A 22394-nucleotide genomic window follows, 5' to 3' on the forward strand; every position below is an offset into this window, starting at 1 on the left:
GAGATATATTTCTTTTCCTCCCAATTGTTCCTGAAATCTTGAAGGGACTTTTGTTGAGCTGGGTATGAAAATTAGGCTTGGGTGCGTGTAAGTAGTCCATACGTATTAGAACACTACCTGTCGGTCTATGTAACTTACAACATCAACAGGTTAACACTTCTTTTCAGAAGAGCTTTGTCAAAGTCAATTTTTGGTACTTGCGTCTTTTGATTTTGAAGGGCTATATCGATTATCTTGGCTTGCTTTGTAATGAGTTAGGTTCACTATTGTCTACCATCGTGATTGGTGGCTATCAATGCAAACTAATTATGATTCAATTTGATGATGCACAAACAGAATTTAATTTCAGTTTCACAGCGTCTCTATAGTCTACCACGATTTGCTTCTAATGTTGAAATTGAACTCAACTCTGTAGCACGCTCTCTGCAGCTTTTCCCTCATTTATCTACACACAGCTTGAAATGAGCTTTTCTTTGAAGCTCGGGTCACTTCTGTTTTGCTTTTTGATGGCTGATGGAATATTTGGATCCTGTTGACTATTTAAACTTTGTATCATTGCTTCATTCTATCAAAACAGACTGACAAGGTTTTGGTTTAGGCTAAGGTCTTTGTTGGGAGAGGAAATGCAGAACCATTTTTTTTCTTAATGATTTCTATCCATCCCTACTGTGAATTCACTATATTGTTCTGAAGGATAACCAGACTGTTGAGTTGTTGTTGCTTCCTTTTCTTCTTTTACTGTAGGGTCATGTAGAATGCTTTTATTTTTTCCTGGTTTTCTTTTTTTTTCTTGATCTTTCTTATTTTTTTCTTTCCTTTTTGAATGCTTTTTAATGTAATAAATTCATATTTGGAAGTGATTTTTATCCCGTGCTTTTCAAAAAGTTTCAAATTCAAATTTGTAAAGATTAGAGATTGGAATGGGTATTTGAGTTCTATAAGTGACTAGTTTAGGGGCTTGGATATAGTTCAGTGGTTGATCATGTGCTTAGCATGTGCAAGGCCCTTGGTGCAATCACTAGCGTCCTTCTTGGGGGACAAAGACTGACTTAGCTTGTATTCATCTGTACGTGTAATCTTCTTTTTCTTCTTCTCCTCCTCCTCCTTCTCCAGCAATTTAGCAGCTTGGATACTTTTTTCTTTCCTTAAGTTAATTTTGCACTGTATTTATTTACGCATATTCAATTGTTGTAATCAGAAGAAAAAAGCTCGATATTGAAGCCTCAGTACATATCCAATAGCGTGGGTATTATCTGAAGCAAAGGCAAACAAGGAAAAGAGACCCATGAAGATTTGATCACAGGAATCATCTTCATAATCAAACACCATGTCCTTGTGTCACTTCTAGAGATTTGGTTCAAGTTACTTGCACATTAACATTTCCTTTCACGTTTATGTTTCTCACTTAGGAATTTGACCTTAATATAATTAATTATGAATTTGGTGATTAGGAACATTTTTTCAACTGTTGGAAAGAGAATTCTTCCTAACAGTTGCTTAAATTTGTTCTGAAGCAAGAAAAGTATTTGAGTGTTTTGTGTGGTGTTTATTCTTATGAAATTCCAAACTTGGAAGAAAAAGAACTTTAAGGCACTACACTTGAACTAGAATTAGATTATTCAAAAGACTATGAGGCATTTGATTGGTAAAGAGAGGTTGATCTGTATTTTTAAGCACAATCTAAACTAGTTGGGGTTTTTCAACCGAGCTCTTGAGGAAGAAAAAGAAAAGGTTGGCTCTGAAAGTTGATTCGCAAGTCATTGGTGATTCAGTTAGGATGCAACATATAGTTCAAATAAAAGGATAAAACGAAAATTTCCTCCCATCTCATGTCATGAGATTCTTAACGGTGATTGAACATTTAATAATCCTTATGATGCGTCTATATTACAACCGAAAATAATTTATGGCATTGACCATCTTTATTCCAAATGTGACCTAAGTAGTTTTGCGTGCCTCTCCTCTGCTAATTACGCATGCGTCAGACTGAAGATGATTTCACCACTGTCAAGTTTTCCTATACCGCTTGGTGGCGCTATTTTTCCACGTGATCTTGAGAAAAGACTTTCCTGGTTCTTCCAATGTATGTGTTTCCTTAGAAAAGACAAACCTTTTAATCTGTCATCACTGGGTTAATAGTTTTGCTACAGATCCCACCTCTGAGAAGCTTTGTTTGGTAGCATCACTGAAAAACAAACTCTAAACTCATAAATTGTTTTGCTCCCCATATCTCAAAATTTTTAGATACACCGTACTTCGGTGTATCTAATCCTATTGAGTCTGCGATGGGTTCTGATTGCAATTTTATAAATGAACTCTGGGCGCCGCTGTTGTCCAATTTGCTGCAAGAGCTGACTCCAGGCTGTACGAGTTAAAACTGTGTACATTCACTGAAGGCTTAAAGAGTTGGGGGGACTTGAATTGTTTGCTTGGCAAATCAGATTAGAGACTGTGATATCCTCAAACTTGGAGCATTTGGGTTTTCTTCCTGGTGGAAGTAATTCGTGAAGCCTCTTCCCTTCACATCGGTGCGGTGCGGGAGGATGGAGCGCAGCGTGAAGCTGGGAAGCAAGACCCTGTGGAGGCAAGTACTCTTTCCCTTCTTGCTGCCTTTGTTTTGCAAGGGGCTCTCAGAGCAAGTCCGGTACTCTATTCCGGAAGAAATGGCCATGGGTTCTGTCGTGGGAAACCTCGCTGAGGACCTGGGGTTGCCGGTTCAGGACTTACTGACTCGAAACCTTAGAGTTATTGCAGAGAAACCTTATCTTACTGTGAACCCAGAGAACGGGAACATAGTTGTGAGCGACAGAATAGATCGAGAGTTACTCTGCTTCCAAAGCTCTCTATGTGTCCTGCCCTTAGAGATTGTGGCAGAAAATCCCCTAAACGTTTTCCACATCAGTGTAGTCATAGAAGATATCAATGATAACCCTCCCCGTTTTCTCCAAAATAGTATTGTTTTGCAAATCAACGAATTTGCAATTCCAGGCACTAGGTTTGGCCTGGAATGTGCCATAGATGCAGATGTAGGACCGAACTCTCTCCAGAGTTACCAGCTCAGTTTGAATGAGCACTTCTCTCTGGTGGTGAAGGACAAAACGGAAGGAAAGGATGCCCCAGAATTAGTGCTGGAGAAGCCTCTGGACAGAGAAAAGCAGAGCTCCCAGCTCTTGGTCCTAACAGCAGTAGATGGAGGAGAACCAGTCCTAACTGGCACTGCTCAGATTCAAATCGAAGTCACTGATGCCAATGATAACCCCCCAGTGTTCAGCCAAAGTATGTACAAAGTCAGTCTTAGAGAGAACATGCCTGCAGGCACCTCTGTGCTAACAGTGATGGCCACCGACCAGGATGAGGGCGTCAATGCAGAAATCACCTATTCCTTCAAATCACTAGGAGAAGATATTAGAAATAAGTTTATCCTAGATCATCAAAACGGAGAAATTAAATCCAAAGGCCCTATTGACTTTGAAACCAAGAGGATTTATACCATGAACATAGAGGCCAAGGATGGCGGAGGCATGGCCACGGAATGTAAAGTTGTAATAGAAATTCTCGATGAGAACGACAATGCCCCAGAAGTGGTTTTAGCTTCGGTATCCAATTCTATAACCGAAGACGCAGAACCGGGGACAGTGGTGGCTCTGTTCAAAACATATGATAAAGATTCAGAAGAAAATGGAAGAGTGACTTGCTTCGTAAAGGAAACGGTTCCTTTTAGAATTGAATCTTCTGCGAGCAATTACTATAAGCTTGTAACAGATGGGATCCTGGACCGGGAGCAGACTCCAGAGTACAATGTCACCATCATCGCCAGTGATAAAGGCAAGCCCCCTATGTCTTCTAGCACAAGCGTCACCCTGCATGTGGGGGATATCAACGACAATGCTCCAGTTTTCCACCAGGCCTCCTATTTGATTCAAGTGGACGAAAATAACCCCCCTGGTGCTTCCATTGCTCAAGTCAGTGCCTCGGATCCGGATTTGGGATCCAATGCCCTCATCACCTACTCCATCATAGCCAGCGACCTAGAACCTAAATCACTGTGGTCCTACGTGTCCGTGAACCAAGACAATGGTGTGGTGTTGGCGCAGCGCGCCTTCGACCACGAGCAGCTGCGCTCCTTCCAGCTGACACTGCAGGCGCGCGACCACGGATCGCCCGCGCTCAGTGCCAACGTGAGCATGCGCGTGCTGGTGGGCGACCGCAACGACAACGCGCCACGCGTGCTCTATCCCACGCTCGAGCCCGACGGCTCTGCGCTCTTCGACATGGTGCCACGCGCTGCCGAGCCCGGATATCTGGTCACCAAGGTGGTGGCGGTGGACGCAGACTCGGGACACAATGCCTGGCTGTCTTACCACGTGCTGCAGGCCAGCGACCCTGGGCTCTTCAGCCTGGGACTGCGCACTGGAGAGGTGCGCACAGCGCGTGCCCTGGCAGACAGGGACTCAGCGCGGCAGCGCCTTCTGGTTCTTGTTCGAGATGGTGGACAGCCACCTCTCTCGGCTACAGCCACGCTACACCTGATCTTCGCTGACAGCCTGCAGGAGGTCCTGCCAGACCTCAGCGATGATCCTCTACCATCTGACCCCCAGAGTGAGCTTCAGTTTTACCTGGTGGTGGCTTTGGCCTTGGTCTCAGTGCTCTTTCTTTTCGTTGTGATTCTGGCCATCGCCCTTCGCCTTCGACAGTCCCACAGGCCTGAGGCAGGCTGTTTTCAGTCAGGCCTCTTTTGTAAGAGGAGACCAGGGGTTTCTCTCAACTACAGCGAGGGGACTCTTCCTTATTCCTACAATCTCTATGTTGCCTCCAATTGTCAAAAAACGTCTCAATTTCTTACCTTGACGCCAGAAATGGTCCCTCCGCGAGATCTTTGTATGGAAGCTTCTGTGGCAGCGAGTGTCACTGAGGAGAATAACAAGATACTCTCTGATTCTATTGCTTCTAACCACGTGAGTTTCAATTAGCCTTTCATTCGCACGTTGTTTCGTTTCCAAAATCTTTTGGAAAGATTTTATTTTATATTTGTCTGTTTGTTTACTTATTTTTTAATAATGTATTTAGAGGCAGGATCTTTCAACATAGCACTAGTTGTCCTGGAACTAACTATGTAGACCGGGCTGAGCTTGAACTCTTAGAGATCCTTTTGCCTCTGCCTCTACCACGAAGGGCTTTAAAAAGAATATCTTAAAGCAAGCACATTATACCAACAGTTTCAGTTCTTTCCTGTCTTTACTCTATGTGCCAGTAACTGCACCATTAGGGTTCAAGGACTTTGAAATATTTTATCTATGTACACCAAAGCTCAGAACTTATAAGTATTATGATGCACTGCCATTTGTAATTTAATTTTTATGCTTTAATTGTGTGTGTGTGTGTGTGTGTGTGTGTGTGTGTGTGTGTGTGTACCATGTGGAGGTCAGAGGACAACTTTTGGGAGTCAGGTCTTTGTTTCTACCATGTGGGTCCCAGAAATGGAACTCAGATTCAATTAGGCTTGGCAGCGGGCACCTTTACTGGCTGAGCCATCTCTCGGTGGTCCTACCCAAATATTTCAGCTGAGCTATACTTTTCTGTGGTGGTTTCTCGGGAGATCAATATCTTGATCTTTTTCTTTATTAATTATAAACTGAGAAATAATATATACAAAAAGTTTTTTAAGATTATATGATAATAATTTGATGATAGTATTCAGATATAGCAGGGGTTCTTTTAATCTCACTTTTATGTCTTACAAGCAAGTTTTCTTCTAATCTTATTTTATAGTTACCAGTGACTGGAGGGCAGCTCAGTTAGAGTCTATACTTAAGCACTGGAGATAGCTAAGGTTCACTGTCCAGCAGCCGTCACCAAAAAGTGTTTGTTCTCAAATACAGTTTCTAATCACATGAACTATGGACAGGCAGTCGTCTCCTAGAGTCTCCTAGAATCTTTTCTACATTTCGATGTGCTTCTGAATGTATGGCCAGTAGTTCTCAGTTATTAAAATTATCCAGGAGAAGGAAAGTTTATATGCATTATATGTATGATGTATGCATATTATATGTATGATGTATGTATATTATATGTATGATGTATGCATTTCGATGTATGGCCAGTAGTTCTCAGTTATTAAAATTATCCAGGAGAAGGAAAGTTTATAGTATTCTTCAGATTACTAATTTTCTTTCAGTAAGTCTTTCTCAATACCATATGTCCTTTTGGCAATACAATACATCCGTATAATTGTATGGTACTATCTCCAGTTCGAGTTAATGCAGGTTGGAATCTTTCCACTTACTCTAAAGGTGTTAATAATCTTCATTGCTTGATTAACTGCCACATATGAATCTAATAATGTACACTACAACAGTTCTCATATTTGGTTTCCATATGATTGTGAAATTTTGTTTTTTCAGTATTAAATTCCAACTTGTTACAGTAGTTCCTCCCTTTAGGAATTTTCAAGAAATCTATTGAATTTTTTGTCTTACTGGAAAATATAGAAAAACAAAAACAGCTACTGAAAATAATTCAAGGAAGTGCATTTGTGGGGGGACAATTAGGAAACCAAAATGCTCACTGAACTGCCCAATACTGTTGGAGTCTTCTGTTTCCATCTCCATTTGAAGAACAGTAGGTGGAGCTATTTAAGGTTCACAGCTCAAAAGTCCTCTTCCGGAGTTCACGACTGTGCAGTAATTGGTTCGGACTCTGAGCGCCGCTGTTCATCCACGGGGAAGAAAAAGCAGCGAAGCCCTGCTCGCTTTGCACGCGCCTAAAGCACAATGCGGATAGATTGAGACAAAACACCTCTAGGAGCAAACTGGCCTGGAGGAGCTAGTCCCACCTCCTAACTGTCGTGCTCCAGGGCTTCAAACGCGGGTTCTGGTTTAAGTGGTCAGGGGCAGAATTGGGAATAATCCTCAGTTGGCAATGATCCCCATGCAACGGCCTGAGGACTGCAAAGGGTTGATCTTCCTGGGAGTCTTCCTCGGGATGCTGTGGGAAGCTGGATCCACCCAGATACGCTATTCAGTTCCCGAGGAGCTGGAGAAAGGATCTAGGGTGGGCAACATCTCCAAGGATCTGGGGCTGGAGCCCCACGAGCTGGCCGAGCGAGGAGTCCGCATCGTCTCCAGAGGTAGGGCTCAACTTTTCGCTTTAAACCCTCGAAGCGGCAGCTTGGTCACCGCGGGCAGGATAGACCGGGAGGAGCTGTGTATGGGGTCCGTCAAGTGTCAATTAAATCTAGAGATTCTGATGGAAGATGTAGGGAAAATATACGGAGTAGAAGTAGAAGTGAGGGACATTAACGACAACGCTCCCTACTTCCGTGAAAATGAATTAGAAATAAAAATGAGTGAAAACGCTGCCGCTGGGATGCGGTTCCCTCTTCCCCACGCTTGGGATCCAGATATCGGGAAGAACTCTCTTCAGAGCTACCAGCTCAGCCCGAATGCTCACTTCTCGCTCGAGGTGCAGAACGGAGCTGATGGTAACAAGTACCCAGAATTGGTGCTGGAGAGCTCGCTGGACCGGGAGGAAAAGGCCGCTCACCTCCTCGTCCTCACCGCTTCCGACGCGGGAGACCCGGTTCGCTCCGGCACGGCGCGCATCCGCGTGATGGTTGTGGATGTGAACGACAACGCGCCTGCGTTTGCTCGGTCCGAGTACCGCGTGAGTGTGCGGGAGAACGTGGCTGTGGGCACTCAGCTGCTGGTGGTCAACGCCACCGACCGGGACGAAGGCGCCAATGCAGAAGTGATCTATTCCTTCCGATATGTGGACGACAAGGCAGCGAAAGTTTTCAAGCTAGACAGTAATTTGGGGATAATATCAACAATAGGGGAGCTGAATCACGAAGAATCGGGGTTCTATGAGATGGAAGTGCAAGCAACAGATAGCGCGGGATATTCTGCACGGGCCAAGGTCCTGGTCACAGTTCTGGACGTGAACGACAATGCCCCTGAAGTAGCCATCACGTCCCTCACCAGCTCTGTCCCAGAAAATTCTCCCCGAGGGACATTAATAGCCCTTTTAAATGTAAATGACCAAGATTCTGGGGAAAATGGACAGGTAATCTGTTCCATCCAAGAGAATCTGCCCTTTAAGTTAGAAAAATCTTATGGAAACTACTATAGTTTAGTCACAGATGCAGTCCTAGACCGAGAACAGGTTCCTAGTTACAACATCACGGTGACCGCCACCGACAGGGGAAATCCACCACTGACAACCGAAACTCACCTCTCAATGAACGTAGCAGACACGAACGATAACCCGCCTGTTTTCCTTCAGGCTTCATACTGGGCCTACGTCCCAGAGAATAACCCTAGAGGGGCCTCTATCGCGTCCGTGACCGCCCACGACCCCGACAGTGACAAAAATGCCCAAGTCACTTACTCCCTAGCTGAGGACACCCACCAGGGCGTGCCCCTTTCCTCTTACGTCTCCATCAACTCGGACACTGGTGTCCTGTATGCACTGCACTCCTTTGACTACGAGCAGTTCCCAGACCTACAGCTGCAAGTGGTGGCACGAGACAGCGGAGACCCGCCGCTTAGCAGCAACGTGTCACTGAGTCTGTTCGTGCTGGATCAGAATGACAATGCCCCCGAAATCTTGTACCCCACTCTCCCTACCGACGGTTCTACGGGAGTAGAGCTAGCACCCCGCTCAGCAGAGCCTGGCTATCTGGTGACCAAGGTGGTGGCAGTGGACAGAGACTCAGGACAGAACGCCTGGCTGTCCTACCGTCTGCTAAAGGCCAGCGAGCCAGGACTCTTCTCGGTGGGGCTGCACACGGGCGAGGTAAGCACGGCTCGGGCCCTGATGGACAGAGATGCTCTCAAGCAGAACCTCGTAGTGGCTGTGCAGGACCACGGCCAGCCTCCTCTCTCCGCTACTGTCACGCTCACTGTGGCAATCGCCGACAACATCCCCGACGTCCTGGCGGATCTGGACAATCTAGAATCTCCTTCCACCTCCGAAACCTCAGGTCTCACGCTCTATCTGGTGGTGGCCGTGGCGGCGGTCTCCACCGTCTTCCTGGTCTTTGTTCTGGTGCTGCTGGCGCTCAGGCTGCGGCGCTGGCACTCACTGCGCCTGCTCCAAGCTGCAGGACCCGGATTGGCTGACGTTGCAGCCTCTCACTTTGTGGGCGTAGATGGAGTGCAAGCTTTCTTGCAGACCTATTCACACGAGGTCTCTCTCACTGCAGGCTCCCGAAAGAGTCACTTGATTTTCCCGCAGCCCAACTATGCAGATACGCTAATCAGCCAGGAGAGCTGCGAGAAAACCGAGCCTCTTTTACCATCGGGTGATTCGGTATTTTCTAAAGACAATCATGGATTAATTCAGGTGAGTCTATTCTGAGCTTGGAGCAAACTATCATCATAGCATAGATGATTCATGGGTATTTGGAACTAATAAAGCAATTGTGAACACATCTGTATATACACGGCAGCCACCAACAACAACCTAGTCACCTTGTTTGGCTTAAAAGATACACACACGTGTTGTCATATGCAACTATTGCATGATATAGAAACAATTTCTACTTACTACTCTGTACCCTATAATTCGGTAGCGTAGTTCATCAACAATAATGCTTGCTCCACTCGTAATTCTTTTCGGCCATGAAGCGTCTTTGTGTCGATCATGATTCTCTCATGCCACTGTATTAAGAATACTGGAGTTGTGGGTGTAACTCGGAGCTCAGGGGTAGAGCGCTTACCTAGCATGTATGGAAAAGAAACCCTGGATTCAACCTACAGTAGAGCCTGAGGGAACACAAATTCCGCTAGAGTAAAGAAACAGGATTTAATGGAAAGTACAGTAGCTGTTGGTTTTAACCCATCCCCTTCCTGGGCATTGAACCAAGATCTGTGCACGCTGAGCTAAATAAACACTTTACTCCTGAGCTACATTCCCAGACCCAATAGAGTGGCCTTTCATTGCATTTGAGTCTGCATATAATTAATTTAGTGTCTTTTAAATAATACTATTTCTGGTCATTAGGGATATATACATATATTTTTTTCTTTTATAAGTTATTTGTACATGTGTCTGTTGTGTGTGCGCCTGTATCAGTGTATGTTTACATACACAGGATGAGGGACCTTGGTATTCTCTATCACTTTCTGTCTATTCCTTTGAGGCAAGGTTTTCCCTGAACCAGGGAGGTCAGCAATCCCCCGAAGTGCTCCTGTCCCTGATCTCTGTGGAGGGGGTTACAGTCCTTTGTGGGACCCCTAGACAGTTTCAAGATAGCTGAGATCCAAGCTCCCAGTGCTTGTGACTCACAGCAGGCAGTGTAAACTCCTGTGCAGCTCTTCAGCTCTGTCATGTTTTTAAACTGTTTGATTTCTAAGTATGATGAATTTTATTTCTTACACACTTGAAATTTTTCCCAGATATGCAATCTGTGTTACAATGAGGAAGGACTATAACAGTATTTTATCGGTTACATGTTTCAGTAGTATAATTAATATATATGTATATATATATATATATATATATATATATACATATATATTAATGAAGCCAAACATTTCTTCTATCTATTTTAACCTACACCATTGATGTATAAAATATCCAGAATTCACCACTGTAGCACAAGCATGAGTTACTTTTGCCATTTACGTAGTGAATAATTCCTTCAGGAAATATCTTTAAAATTCAAATGTTTTGAATATTTTTTTTGTTCTGAAGAAACTTTTCCATAGTATATTCTTCCTTCACTACAACTTTCTTTTTACAAACAGAATTTTTTTTCTGAAAAGTGCAGGGCCTGAGTGTTTGTTTAGAACTCGCCTTTTCTATTTGTATGTTGCCTATACATTTAAAAACGTAATCATTGGAATCTAAATTTATAAAAGATATCAGTGATACTTAGAGAATGAAAGGTAATCAAGCCGGGCGGTGGTGGTGCACGCCTTTAACCCCAATACTTGGGAGGCAGAGGCAGGCAGATTTCTGAGTTCCAGGCCAGCCTGGTCTACAGGGTGAGTTCCAGGACAGCCAGGGCTACACAGAGAAACCCTGTCTCAAAAAACAAAAACCAAAAAACAAACAAACAAACAAACAAACAAAACAAAACAAAAAAGTAATAAAAAAAATGGCCCCCAGAATAAAACAAGATTCAAATATCACCTTGTGCATCTTGACAACCAAGTCAATAATAATAAATAATAATAATAATAATAATAATAATAATAACGGAGGAGGAGGAGAAGGAGGAGGAAGAGGAGGAAGAGGAGGAGGAGGGAGAAGAGGAGGAGGAGGAGGAGGAGGAGGAGGAGGAGGAGGAGGAGGAAGAGGAGAAATGTGGTTCTACTTGTATGGTTTTTTTTTAAAAGAAATATTTGAGCCTGTATAAAAATACTAATTTTAGCCAGGGCTGGTAGTAGAGGCCTATAATCCTAATCCCAGATACTCAGGAAGCTCAAGTAGACTGATAGCAAGTTCAAGGCCAGTCTTAGTGAGACCCCCATCTCAAAACAAAAAGTACAAAGATGGTTGAGGGTATGTCTCAATGTTAGCATCCCTTGTCTTCTACATGCAAGGCCCTAGCTAGCTAGCTTCAATCTATACTACTGAATAAACAAACAAACAAACAAACAAACAACACATACGTTTTATTTACATTAAGTTGTAAATAGAAGGTACTAAGTGCAGTGTTCTGTAATTAATATCAAGTAAAGCAGGGCAGTACATCATTAGTGGAAATGTCACGAAATACATCAGGTTGCTGATAAGAACTATAGCCTGTTTTCTGTCAAGCCTTTTACTTGGCCTGCCTGACTGAGGTTAGCCCTTTGCTCAAGTCAGAGCCTCTTATCCCAGTTTGGGTTCCAACGGCAATGTCTCCTACTGACTATCGACCAGGAGACCCTAGTGCTGTGGTCCCAACGGCAATGTCTCCTACTGACTATCGACCAGGAGACCCTAGTGCTGTGGTCCCATGCATTGTTGAGAGCACAGAAAGTTCAGGTTCCTGAGCCTGGCTACCCAGGTGATGGTGGTGGATGCTGACTCCAAGCCTCCCTAAGCTTCTATTGATCAGGTGGAATTCAGTCTGTAGCTGCCACCAGGGCCAAGATATGCAGAGTATGTGCCTTTCTCACATGGAGTTGCTAGCAGGCCCCTGTGAGAAACTGTTGATGGAGAGCTGCCCCCCTAACCACTTCTGTGACATACCATCTTGGATTACATCCTTGGTGAGCAGTGCCATATCTCAGTGACCACTAGGTAAAATTGAGTTCCAACATCATCTTACTTTCCATCTGGCGATTGTCTCGGTTTGCATTTCTGTGTCACCTTTCCTGGCTGCACTATTTGTGCTGGTTCTGAAGTGTTAAGGATGCCTTCCATTCCCCTTTTGGCCCCAGGTTTTAACTTCAGGTGACCATTGTTCTAAAATGCCACTATCGACTATGTATGGCTCCTGTGAACACAGGGACAAGAGAAATTTCTTCTTGGAAGCTCTGCTCCTCAGGACTCAATCAAAATCTTGCTGAAGGACCCTGGGTGGGACTAGGGGACAACTGACCATTCCGATTGCTGGGAAGCAGAATTCATCCTTCTGGGCAAGAGCTTCTCAGTGAAGCTTAAGTTCATTCAAATGCAGATTTTTCTCAGCATGGATTCTTTCCAGCAATCTCAGGGAAGAAAAATTCTGGCAAAATGACTGAAAGCTTGTGGTGAGAAGCTTGACACGGCAAGCACTAGTGGCCACTGTCAGGCATGAAAGGAACACATGGTCCACAGTACTTTGGTTACATATTTTACACTTTATATTTAGCAACTTTGCCTTGGTGTTCAGATTGTATTGGTGTATATATGGGGGCAAATCTTAGTGAACCATGAATGATCCATACTCAAAACCCGTTTATCATGATGCATGGCCTTTTCCATCTGAGAACTCTCACTGCACAAAGACAGCCTGGGGCTGAAGAGATGATGGCTCAGTGGTTAAGAACAGGTATTGCACTTGAAGAGGATGGGAGATCCTTTCCCTGCTCTCACATCTGTTGACTCACAGCTCTAGGGGATCTGACGCCCTCTTTTGGCCTCCAAGAGTTCCTACATTCACTTGCAATTACTCAAACAAATGCACATAATTAAAGAAAAAAATTAGGCTGATAAAGTTTGTCAATCATTTAAATAAATTTAAGAATAAGCCTCATGGAAGTTGGTAGGAACTTTAAAAATTATCATCCCCTTGGCAAATGTCTTCTAACGAGTATCCAAAGTGGATTATAAGTCTGGCTGCCTTATGCTTTCCTATTCATGTCTGTTCCATTGTCCTCTGGTAAGAAGATCTTCTCTTCCTGTTACCTGTCTGAGGCTTGGGGAAGTAGAATAATCCAAATTATTTGAGTGAAGTTGAACCATTACTTTAGTGCTGACTGTAGTCTGTTCTTTGAAATCAGGTAGTTGTACAAATGGATCCTGATGTGAGTCTGGTATTTTGCTGAACTGGTGTTTTACAAACTCTTAAAAATTACAGACTTAACACTTGCAAATAAACTCTCCTGTTCTATAAGTGTGTTACTACTTGTAAGTTGGAAAGATGTAAAAATATAACCTAAAATGTAATAGAAAGGGAAGGGCAAGAAGTAGTTATCTTTATAGAACTAACCTAGGTGAAGTACATAAAATGAAAACTCTGGTTTGGGGGGCTTGGGTTGTTTGTTTGTTTAAGTTTCAAGACAGGATCTCTCTACATAGCCCTAACTATCCGGGAACTCACTATGTAGAGCAAGCTGGCTTCAAACTCACAGCTCCTGAGTGCCGGCAAAAATGCAAACTGTGGAAAGTGTGAACGGGGAATTCTGGTAAATCAAAAGTAAAATAATATTAGTAGTGAGATGTATAAAATATTGTCTGAGTACTAATCACAGGTTTCCTTACTGCTATGGATTCCAGGGTAGGTCTGTGTTGTGTTGATTCCATTATAAACTATGTCTTGGGTTTTGATCTCTAAAGAGAGTTAAGCAAATTGAATAATTTAGCATCTTTAACCTGAATGCTAATTCCTACCTGTGGGATCTACTAAAGAACAAGCATATCAACAAGTATGCATGGCCTGAATGTGGCGAACTTAGCTTCTGTAACACTGTGTTCTAGTGGTCTATTAATAAAGAGATTGAGTACTTCCAGTGAAAAAGAAGTGTTAGTTTAACAATTACTGCTCCATTTTTATTTACTCTATTTTAAACAGATTTTACTTTTTACCATGCCTGTAATTCCAACATTCAAGAGGCTGGGACAGGAGGAATATCATTAGTTTGAGGTTCTGGTAGTGAATTCCAGGGCAGCCTGGGCTACAGTGTGAAACTTGATCTCAACAAACAAAAAACAAAGCAAATCAATACAATGGACTTTTCCTTGTTGTAAGATAGCTATTCACTGAAGTAGGGATCAGGGATCCTTCCTATATTTTCCAGCAACATATATTGGTAATGTTCTGCTATTTCTGGTGAGTTGTTTTGGCACATTTGTTGAAAATTATTTCACTGATAAGCGTGACTATTTCCATACATTGATCTATTTTTCTATTACCTTACTAATACTATATTTTCTGAATTATCATAGCTTTATAGTAAGTGTTAAAGTCAAGTAGGTAAGGTCTGTTGATATTTTTATTCCTTGCAAATATTATCTTAACTGGTATTGGTCTTATATTTCCAAATAATTAAAGCCATCTTATGAGCTCCAAGTGCAAAAAGCCTGCAAGGCTTTCTAATGGAATCATATTGAATCTATAGCAATTCTGTGATGGTAGGAGACTCACCTTTAACAATACTGATATTTGCTAATTCATGAACATTGTACATATTTCTGTTTAATTAAAGCTTGTAAAATTATCTCAGCTATGTTTTATAACTTTTACTGATGAGGGCTTCTTAACTTTTTAAAATGATTTATATTTCTTATTAAACTCATAAAATTTATTTTAAAATATACAACTCAGTATTGACATTATTTTAAGTCATCAAAATAATTTATAATGGTTAAATGTCTCTTAAATATACATGATACCTTCTGACGCTAGAAGTAATATGCACTCAACCAGTTTATAAAATCTATTTGGAATATTAAACATGATAGAAAAAGAAAAAATCTCTTATGAAGTCTTCTATGAAAGGAAATTGTGAAAAGTTCCTGATTAGACTGAAATCATTCCATCTCCAAGGGAGAATACGCAGAGTAACTGTGGCTTCAGAGAATGATTTGGGCAGTGTTCCTTCTGCTTCTATTTTGTGGAATAATTTGAAGAGTATTGGCATTAGGTCTTCCTTGAAGGTCTGATAGAATTCTGCACTAAACCCATCTAGTCCTGGGCTTCTTTTGGTTGGGAGACTTTTAACGACTGCTTCTATTTCTTTAGGAATTATGGGACTGTTTAGATTGTTTATCTGGTCCTGATTTAACTTTGGTGTTTGGTATCTGTCTAGAAAATTGTCCTTTTCATCCAAGTTTTCCAGTTTTGTTCAATATAGGCTTTCGTAGTAGGATCTGATGATTTTTTTGAATTTCCTCAGTTTCTGTTGTTATATCTCCCTTTTCACTTTTGATTTTGTTAATTTGGATGATTTATATTTTTTATGTGTGTATGTGAGAGCTTGCATGTATGTATGTGCACCATGTGGGTGCCTACTACCCATGGAGGCAAGAAAAGGACATTAGATACCCTGTGATTGGACTTATAGGTGGTTGTAAGCCACTGTGTGGATGCTGGGAACCAAATCCCAGTCTCCTGAAAAGCAGCCAGTGACATTTCTCCAGCCCATTTAACTTTTATTTTTAAATAATATATTAAAACATAAAATTTGAACACAATATTGAGGGAGTTGTGTGATTTTCAATATATTCACATTGTAAGATATTCAAATCAAGTCAAATGCATCTATCTCCTTAAATATCATTTCTCTTGGTAATTTCTCAGTAATCATTTCTCTCTTGGCATTTCACTGAACTAGTACTTTACAAACTCTTAAAAATTACAATTACAAATTACACTTGCAGATAAACTTCCCTGTTATGTAAGTATGTTACTACTTGTAAGTTGGAAAGATGTAAAGATATAACCTAAAATGTAATAGAAAGGGAGAGGCAAGAAGTGGTTACCTTTATAGAACTAACCTAGGTGAAATACATAAAATGAAAACTCAGTCCTTTCTTCTAGTTTTTTTGATACATTACATTGTTAGCTGTTGTTTCCCTACTGAGGAATAGTATCATGAAACTTCTGACTGCTATCTTGCTACAATGTAGCTATCATTGATTGGCCTTTCTCTGACTTACCCACTCTTCCAAGTCTCTAGTAAATATAATCCCCACACCTTTTTTTGAAGCAAGATTTCCCTGTGTATCTCTGACTAGTCTGGAACTTGCTACATAGACCAGGCTGGCCTTGAACTCACTGAGATCTCCTTGCCTCTGTCTCTCAGAGTGCTGGGATTAAAGGTGTGAGCCACCATGCCTGGCACAATTCTACTATTAACCCATATGATACTGACTACTTTAGGTGCAAATATGAGTAAGATGATGTGGTGCTTGTCTTTTTTTCTATAGTTTATTTCACTTAACACAATTATTTCCAATTCCATCCATGTTGCTACAAATGGCAAAATATCATCCTTTGTGTTTGAATAGCATATGTACCATACTTTTGTTATCCATCAAGTGATGAATACTTATATTGTATCCATTTCTTTACTAAGATGAAAGGTTTTGTGTCTTATATATCTTCCATTAAACTGTCTAAAAATGTGATTTTTATTACCATAACTAGTACTGTTTTTAATTTATATTCTTTTTTTCTTGTTTCTAGTTTATGGAAAATTACCATTTTGTTGTTATGGATGTTTTAAGGCAGGTCTCACTAGGTAGCCCAGGTTGCTCTTGAATTTGCTATATAGCCCAACCAAGCTGGCTTTAAAATGAGGAAGTTAGGATTCTTCTGCATCACCCTCTAAAGTTGAGGAGTTACAGGCAGGAATCCTGTAACGCCTGGGAATGCTGTACATACATTTTATATGCTTTGACAAACACGTTGTGCAGAATGCTGTATCCTCATGCTATATTACATAAGCCTAGATTATCCCCTCACAAAGTTAAGCTTTGTTCCCTAAACTGTACAGGTTGAAAGACCCCACCCAGAAGCAGTAAACATGAGTGTCTGCCAAGTCTAGCTGTGGATAGTTTGTTAATTCATTTATATTATAAATATTTATTGACTACCAAACACTTGTCCCAAGGATGCAAGAAGGTAGACAACATGGTTCCTGACTCAGTGGATGCCATTCTTTTACAAGGACTTTACAGGTGTGATAAATGCCGTCAAGTAGAAATACACAAACAGCAGTCTTATCATGAAGCTAGGCCTATTCTCAAGGCCAGGAAGGATTCTGGAGTGGTTTAGAGTGAGGCCTGAGGGCTTCATAGGATTTATTGAGGTAACAAGGAGAATGAAAAAAAAGAAAAAGAAATATGCAGGCTGTGTCAGGGTCCTAGTACCAGAAGAGGTGTGAGGCTCACTCATGAGAAGGGTTAGGGATACTAGACATGGAGCAGGAGGTGAGACTGACAAGATGGACAGAGCCTTGTAAATCTTATCGAAGATTCAATTTTGTTTTAAGTTCTTTGGTATTTGGATGTTGTTAAATGGTTTTAAAATAAGACAGTGACAAATATGATTCAAATATAAAGATTATTCTGCTTCTGGTGGAGGTGTGATCTATGAGGGTCATAAGTAGACTCTGGGGGGCTCATAGGGGACGATGGCCATGTTACTAGTGAGATAGTGCTGGAGGGCAAGTGAGGTGACTCGGGTAAACGCTGTAGCCAAACAAATGTGATGACCCAGGTTCAAACCCCGAAACTAACATAAAAGGCAGACTCAGTAGTGTGCACCTGTAATCACTCCTGCAGTGAAATTGGAGGCAGAAAGGAGAATGGCCTGAAAGACTGAGGGTCTAGCTAGCCTGGAGTACACAGTACAGTAGCAGAAACAAAAGCGATACCTGCTTAAACAAGACAGAAGGTGAGAAGAGACTTCCAAAAGTTGTCTTCTGATCTTTACATGTGCAGCATACATGCCTACACATGCACACACACACACTAACATACATGTGTACCCCACACATGAAATGATATGAAAAGGAATGAGAAGAAAATATAAAATTAAATGAGTGAGCTGTGCACGGTGGTTCACATCTTTATCCCAGCACTTGGGAGGTTGAGGCAGGAGGATCTCTGAGTTACAAGTGACCCTGGTCTATAGAGTGAGTTCCAGAATAGTCTGGGCTGCACAGAGAAACCCTGTCTCAGGTAAAGAATATTAAAAAGGGAGTGGATTAGGAAAGTATTTAGAAAGTAGTGTTTAGAAAGTAGATTCAATGAAGCAATGTTGGAATATGAACTCCACAAGGGCAGGGATTGTTTTGTGCATTGCTGTATTCTTTGGTGTCTAAAATATTGTTGCCTGGGTAGTGGTAGAACCTCAATAAAATATTTTTGGTTCAATATACACAATGAATGAAAGAGGATTAGAGTGATTCTCAGATGTCTGAGTCACTGTTCTGTAACTGTGAGGAGACACCATGTCCAAAATAACTTATAAGAAAAAGTATTTAATTGGGGCTTGCTTACAATTTCAGAGAGTCAGTATATGATCACTATGGCAGGGATCATGGTGGCAGGTGGGCATGGAGAAGTAGCTGGAGAAGTAGCTGAGAGCTTACATCCATTATGATCTGCCAGAGGCAGCAGGCAGAAGAACACACTGGTCCCAATGTGGGCTTTTAAAATCTCAAAGCCCAGCCCCCAATGACACAACTTCCTTCAACAAGGCAACACCTCCTCCAATGAGACCACACCTCCCAATCCTTCCCAAACAATTCCACTAACTAGGGACCAAGCATTCAAATATATGAGCCTATGGGGGCCATTCTCATTCAAAGATCTCATCAGGTTTTTCAATTGAGCAATTAGATGGACAAGGGTAGCATATAGTGTGATGTAAAGGTCTAGAGAATGGATTTAAGAGCAATCAAGAGTATGTCCAGGTTGAGATTCTGAGAAACAACCAAGTGTAGATATTAAGTGTGTGATTGGACAGTTGGTCACCATTTCCTTAACTAATGGTTTCTTCCATTGTGGACATCTGTTCAGGTGGGTGGGTCTGCACAAGGCTGAGTAAGATAAGTTTTCTCTATTCTGCTTTGACTATAACTTACTTGACCAATATAATGTGGGTTAAAGAAGAACAATGGATAAAGGAACTTGCTATGTAATCTACACTGACCTTAAATTTACCATCCCCTACCTTCACTTTCTAGGTGCTGAGATTACAAAGGGTCATCACTGTGTCCAGACCTTTGACTTTTTAAAAATGTTGTTTGTTATCACACACACACACACACACACACAACTCCGTGTTCTGTTAGGTTTTGCATACTTCAGGAAAATGCTACTGAACTACAGCACTTTGTGGAAAATTGTAATCTGTTTTTATCATCTGTTTTTGTCTTACAAATGGTAAAATTTAGGAGGAATGCATAGACTAAAGGATGCTTATCAATCACATTAATCATTGAACTTTAATAGTAAATATGCATAGAATATGCAGCATTCTAAAGTTGATAACAATGATTAATAATATAAGGCCAGGTGTGGTGGTGCACACCCTTAGTACCAGCACTCGGGAAGCAGAAGCAGGAGGATCTCTGGGAGTTCAAACCCAGCCTGGTCTACATAATGAGAGCTGGGACAGCAAGGGGTATGTAGAGAGACCCTATGCCAAGAAATAATGATATAACTTTTCTTCCCCAAAAGACAGAAATGTTGCATATCTTGATAGAGACGTGAATGAAAGGCATTTTCTAGAACTCATTGAATCCAACATTGTTGCATTTTGATTGTATATAGCTTACAGCTCAAGTTTTAAAATGGATTAATGAAAATAAATCAGATTCTACTTCCAAGCCTCAGAGTCCCCTCAAGAGAGTACTACTGTTAACATCTAGTTACGTGCATCTAGAGACATGTCCTATGTGTATGCAAGTGTCTATGTTGTTTTCCAAAAGGAGATCATTTTATAGCATATATTATATACTTTCATACAACTTGTTTATTTACTAATGCTAGGAATTAAATCCAGGGCTTTGTACATGTTATGTTGGTTCTTTTCCATTGAGCAGTATACACTGTTCCTATTCCTAGTAATTAAAAAACTGTTATATTCGTGTATGTATGCATGCATGTCTGTGCCACAATACATGTATGGAGGTCAGAGGATATCTTTCAGTTCTTTCCTTCCAATATGTGTAAGTTCTGGTAATCAAATTCAGGTCATCAGGTCAGATGGCAAGCCCTTTTATCCACTGAGCCATTTTGCTGACTCACATAATTTTATTCGTTTATTTGGTTGTGAGTCAGGGTCCCATGCACCACAGCCTGGCCTCAAACTCTTAGGCATAAATAAGGCTGGTCTTCAATTCCTCATCTGCTGCCTTTACCTCCCAAGTGCTGGAATCACGAAGGTGGAGCTCTGTGTCCAGCTAATAACTTTTCTAGTTTCATTATTTGACAGGAACACATCTATTGAGTCCCCCACCACATAAACCCCATGTGGGTGGGTCATGCTTGTAATTTCAGTATTCAGGGAGTAGAGGCAGGATAATCAGGTCTTAAGCCCATCCTTGGCTACACAGAGATTTCAAGGCCAGCCTGGGCTAAATGGAGCCCTGTCTCAAAACAAAAAAAAAAGTAAGTAGGAGAGGATGCGCCTGGTCCTGCAGTGACTTGAGATGCCAGCGTAGGTTGGTACCCAGGGGGACATCCCCCTTCTCAAAGAAGGGGAGGGGAGATAGGGAGAGGGTGTGTGAGGAGGGACTGGGAGGAGGCAGGGCTGTGATTGGGATGTAAAGTGAATATATAAGTTAATTAATGGAAAAAATAAAACAAAAGCCAATGGAAAGGGAGAAACAACTGAGTAAAAATGAAAGTCTGTATGTTACACGCATGTGCTTGCATGTGTATGTACATGCATGTGTGTGAGGGTGTCTGCATGTGTGTGTGTGTGTGTGTGTGTGTGTGTGTGTGTGTGTGTGTGTGTGTGTGTGTGTTGTGCTGGGAACTGAACCCAAGGCCTCAAATGTGCTAAGTAAGTCCTATACTACTGAGTTGTTATACCCCTGTAATTCATATATTCTCCCTCTCTCCCTCCCCCTCTCCCCTTTTCTTCCTCTCCCTCTCTCCCCCTCTCCTAAAGATAGTTCTTTAGATTTATTTTATTTTATGGGTTTTGCCTGAATACATGTATGTGTGTCACATGCATGCCTGGTGCCCACGGAGGTCAGACAAAGGTGTTGGATCCCCTGGAACTGATGTCATCGACAGTTGTGAGTGGCCATGTGGGTGCTGAGAACTGAATGGGTTCTCTGCAAGAGCAACAAATGCTCTTAACTGCTGTGCCATCTCTCCAGCCCAATATTTATTTATTTTTAGTATGTGTGTGGCATATTTGTGTGGGGTGTGCTTACATGTGTCAGGGGAATGGGTTCCTTAGTCACTTTCCACCTTATTTTTTGAGAGTCTCTCACTATACCTGGAGCTCACCATTTTTTGACAAGACTGGATGCCCAGCAAGCCCCCAGTATTTCCTATCTCTGCCCACAAAGGGTAGGGTTATATGTCTCCTGGGTGATGGGTATCCAGATGCACAGAGAATAGTTAGCCTGGGTGTGGGTGCATGGCTCAGCAGGTAAAAGCACTGTGGCCAAGCCTGATGAACTAAATCCAAACCTCAACATCCACATTAAAATCAAGATGTGGAGTCCACATCTGGAATACACTATGCACTGGTAGGAATGAGAGACTGTCTCATTGTGGAAGAGTTATCTTCTGACCACCCTCCCCCACATTCACCCCCACACACACACAGAGGGGGCAGATAAATTAAATTAAAATTTCAAAAATTATTTTTAAAAGAAAGCACTTTAACTACCAAACCATCTTCCCAGCCCCTTTCTGTTATTTTTATACTGGTGGTTTTGTTTTGTTTTGTTTTTTGAGTCCAGGATTATATGTTACATTTAGTTATTGTGTGTCTTTAGTCTACTTTAGTCTGAAAGAGTTCCTCAGACTTACTTTAGTTGTATGAAACCAAGTTTCTAAAGACTCTAAGGCTTTTGTTTTACTAGATGCCTTTGCACTTGCCAAATGCTTTCCTGTGGTTATACTTAAACTAGGTATTTGAGATAGTATATTTATTGTCTATTGTCCTATTGCAATTATGTAAACTTAGCTGTCTTAGAATTTTATTGCTGTGAAGAGACACCATGACCATGGCAACTCTTATAAAGGAAAACCTTTAATTGGGGATGGATTACAGTTTC

At 41.7% G+C, this 22394-nt stretch overlaps 1 protein-coding gene across 10 annotated transcripts in view; it reads left to right on the forward strand.

Annotated features, from left to right (window-relative positions):
- The window catches only part of LOC114629825 (protocadherin gamma-C4), a 122204-nt gene that overhangs the window by 43542 nt on the left and 56268 nt on the right, over positions 1-22394 (forward strand). Inside the window, exon 2 of one of the 10 annotated variants that reach the window (XM_028777943.1) lies at positions 9203-9336. The exons of 7 other annotated variants lie outside the window; for them this stretch is intronic. In XM_028777943.1, coding sequence (XP_028633776.1) covers positions 9203-9223 — 21 coding nt within the window. In that variant the 3' untranslated portion in view covers positions 9224-9336. Of the gene's footprint in view, positions 1-2464; positions 4956-6918; positions 9343-22394 lie in introns of those variants that run through there. 2 more of the 10 variants (XM_028777941.1, XM_028777935.1) reach the window with 2 other exon arrangements.

The sequence above is a fragment of the Grammomys surdaster genome, unplaced genomic scaffold (assembly GCF_004785775.1).
Source record: "Grammomys surdaster isolate TR1022 unplaced genomic scaffold, NIH_TR_1.0 317, whole genome shotgun sequence".
In the NCBI taxonomy this organism is placed as follows: Eukaryota; Metazoa; Chordata; class Mammalia; order Rodentia; family Muridae; genus Grammomys; species Grammomys surdaster.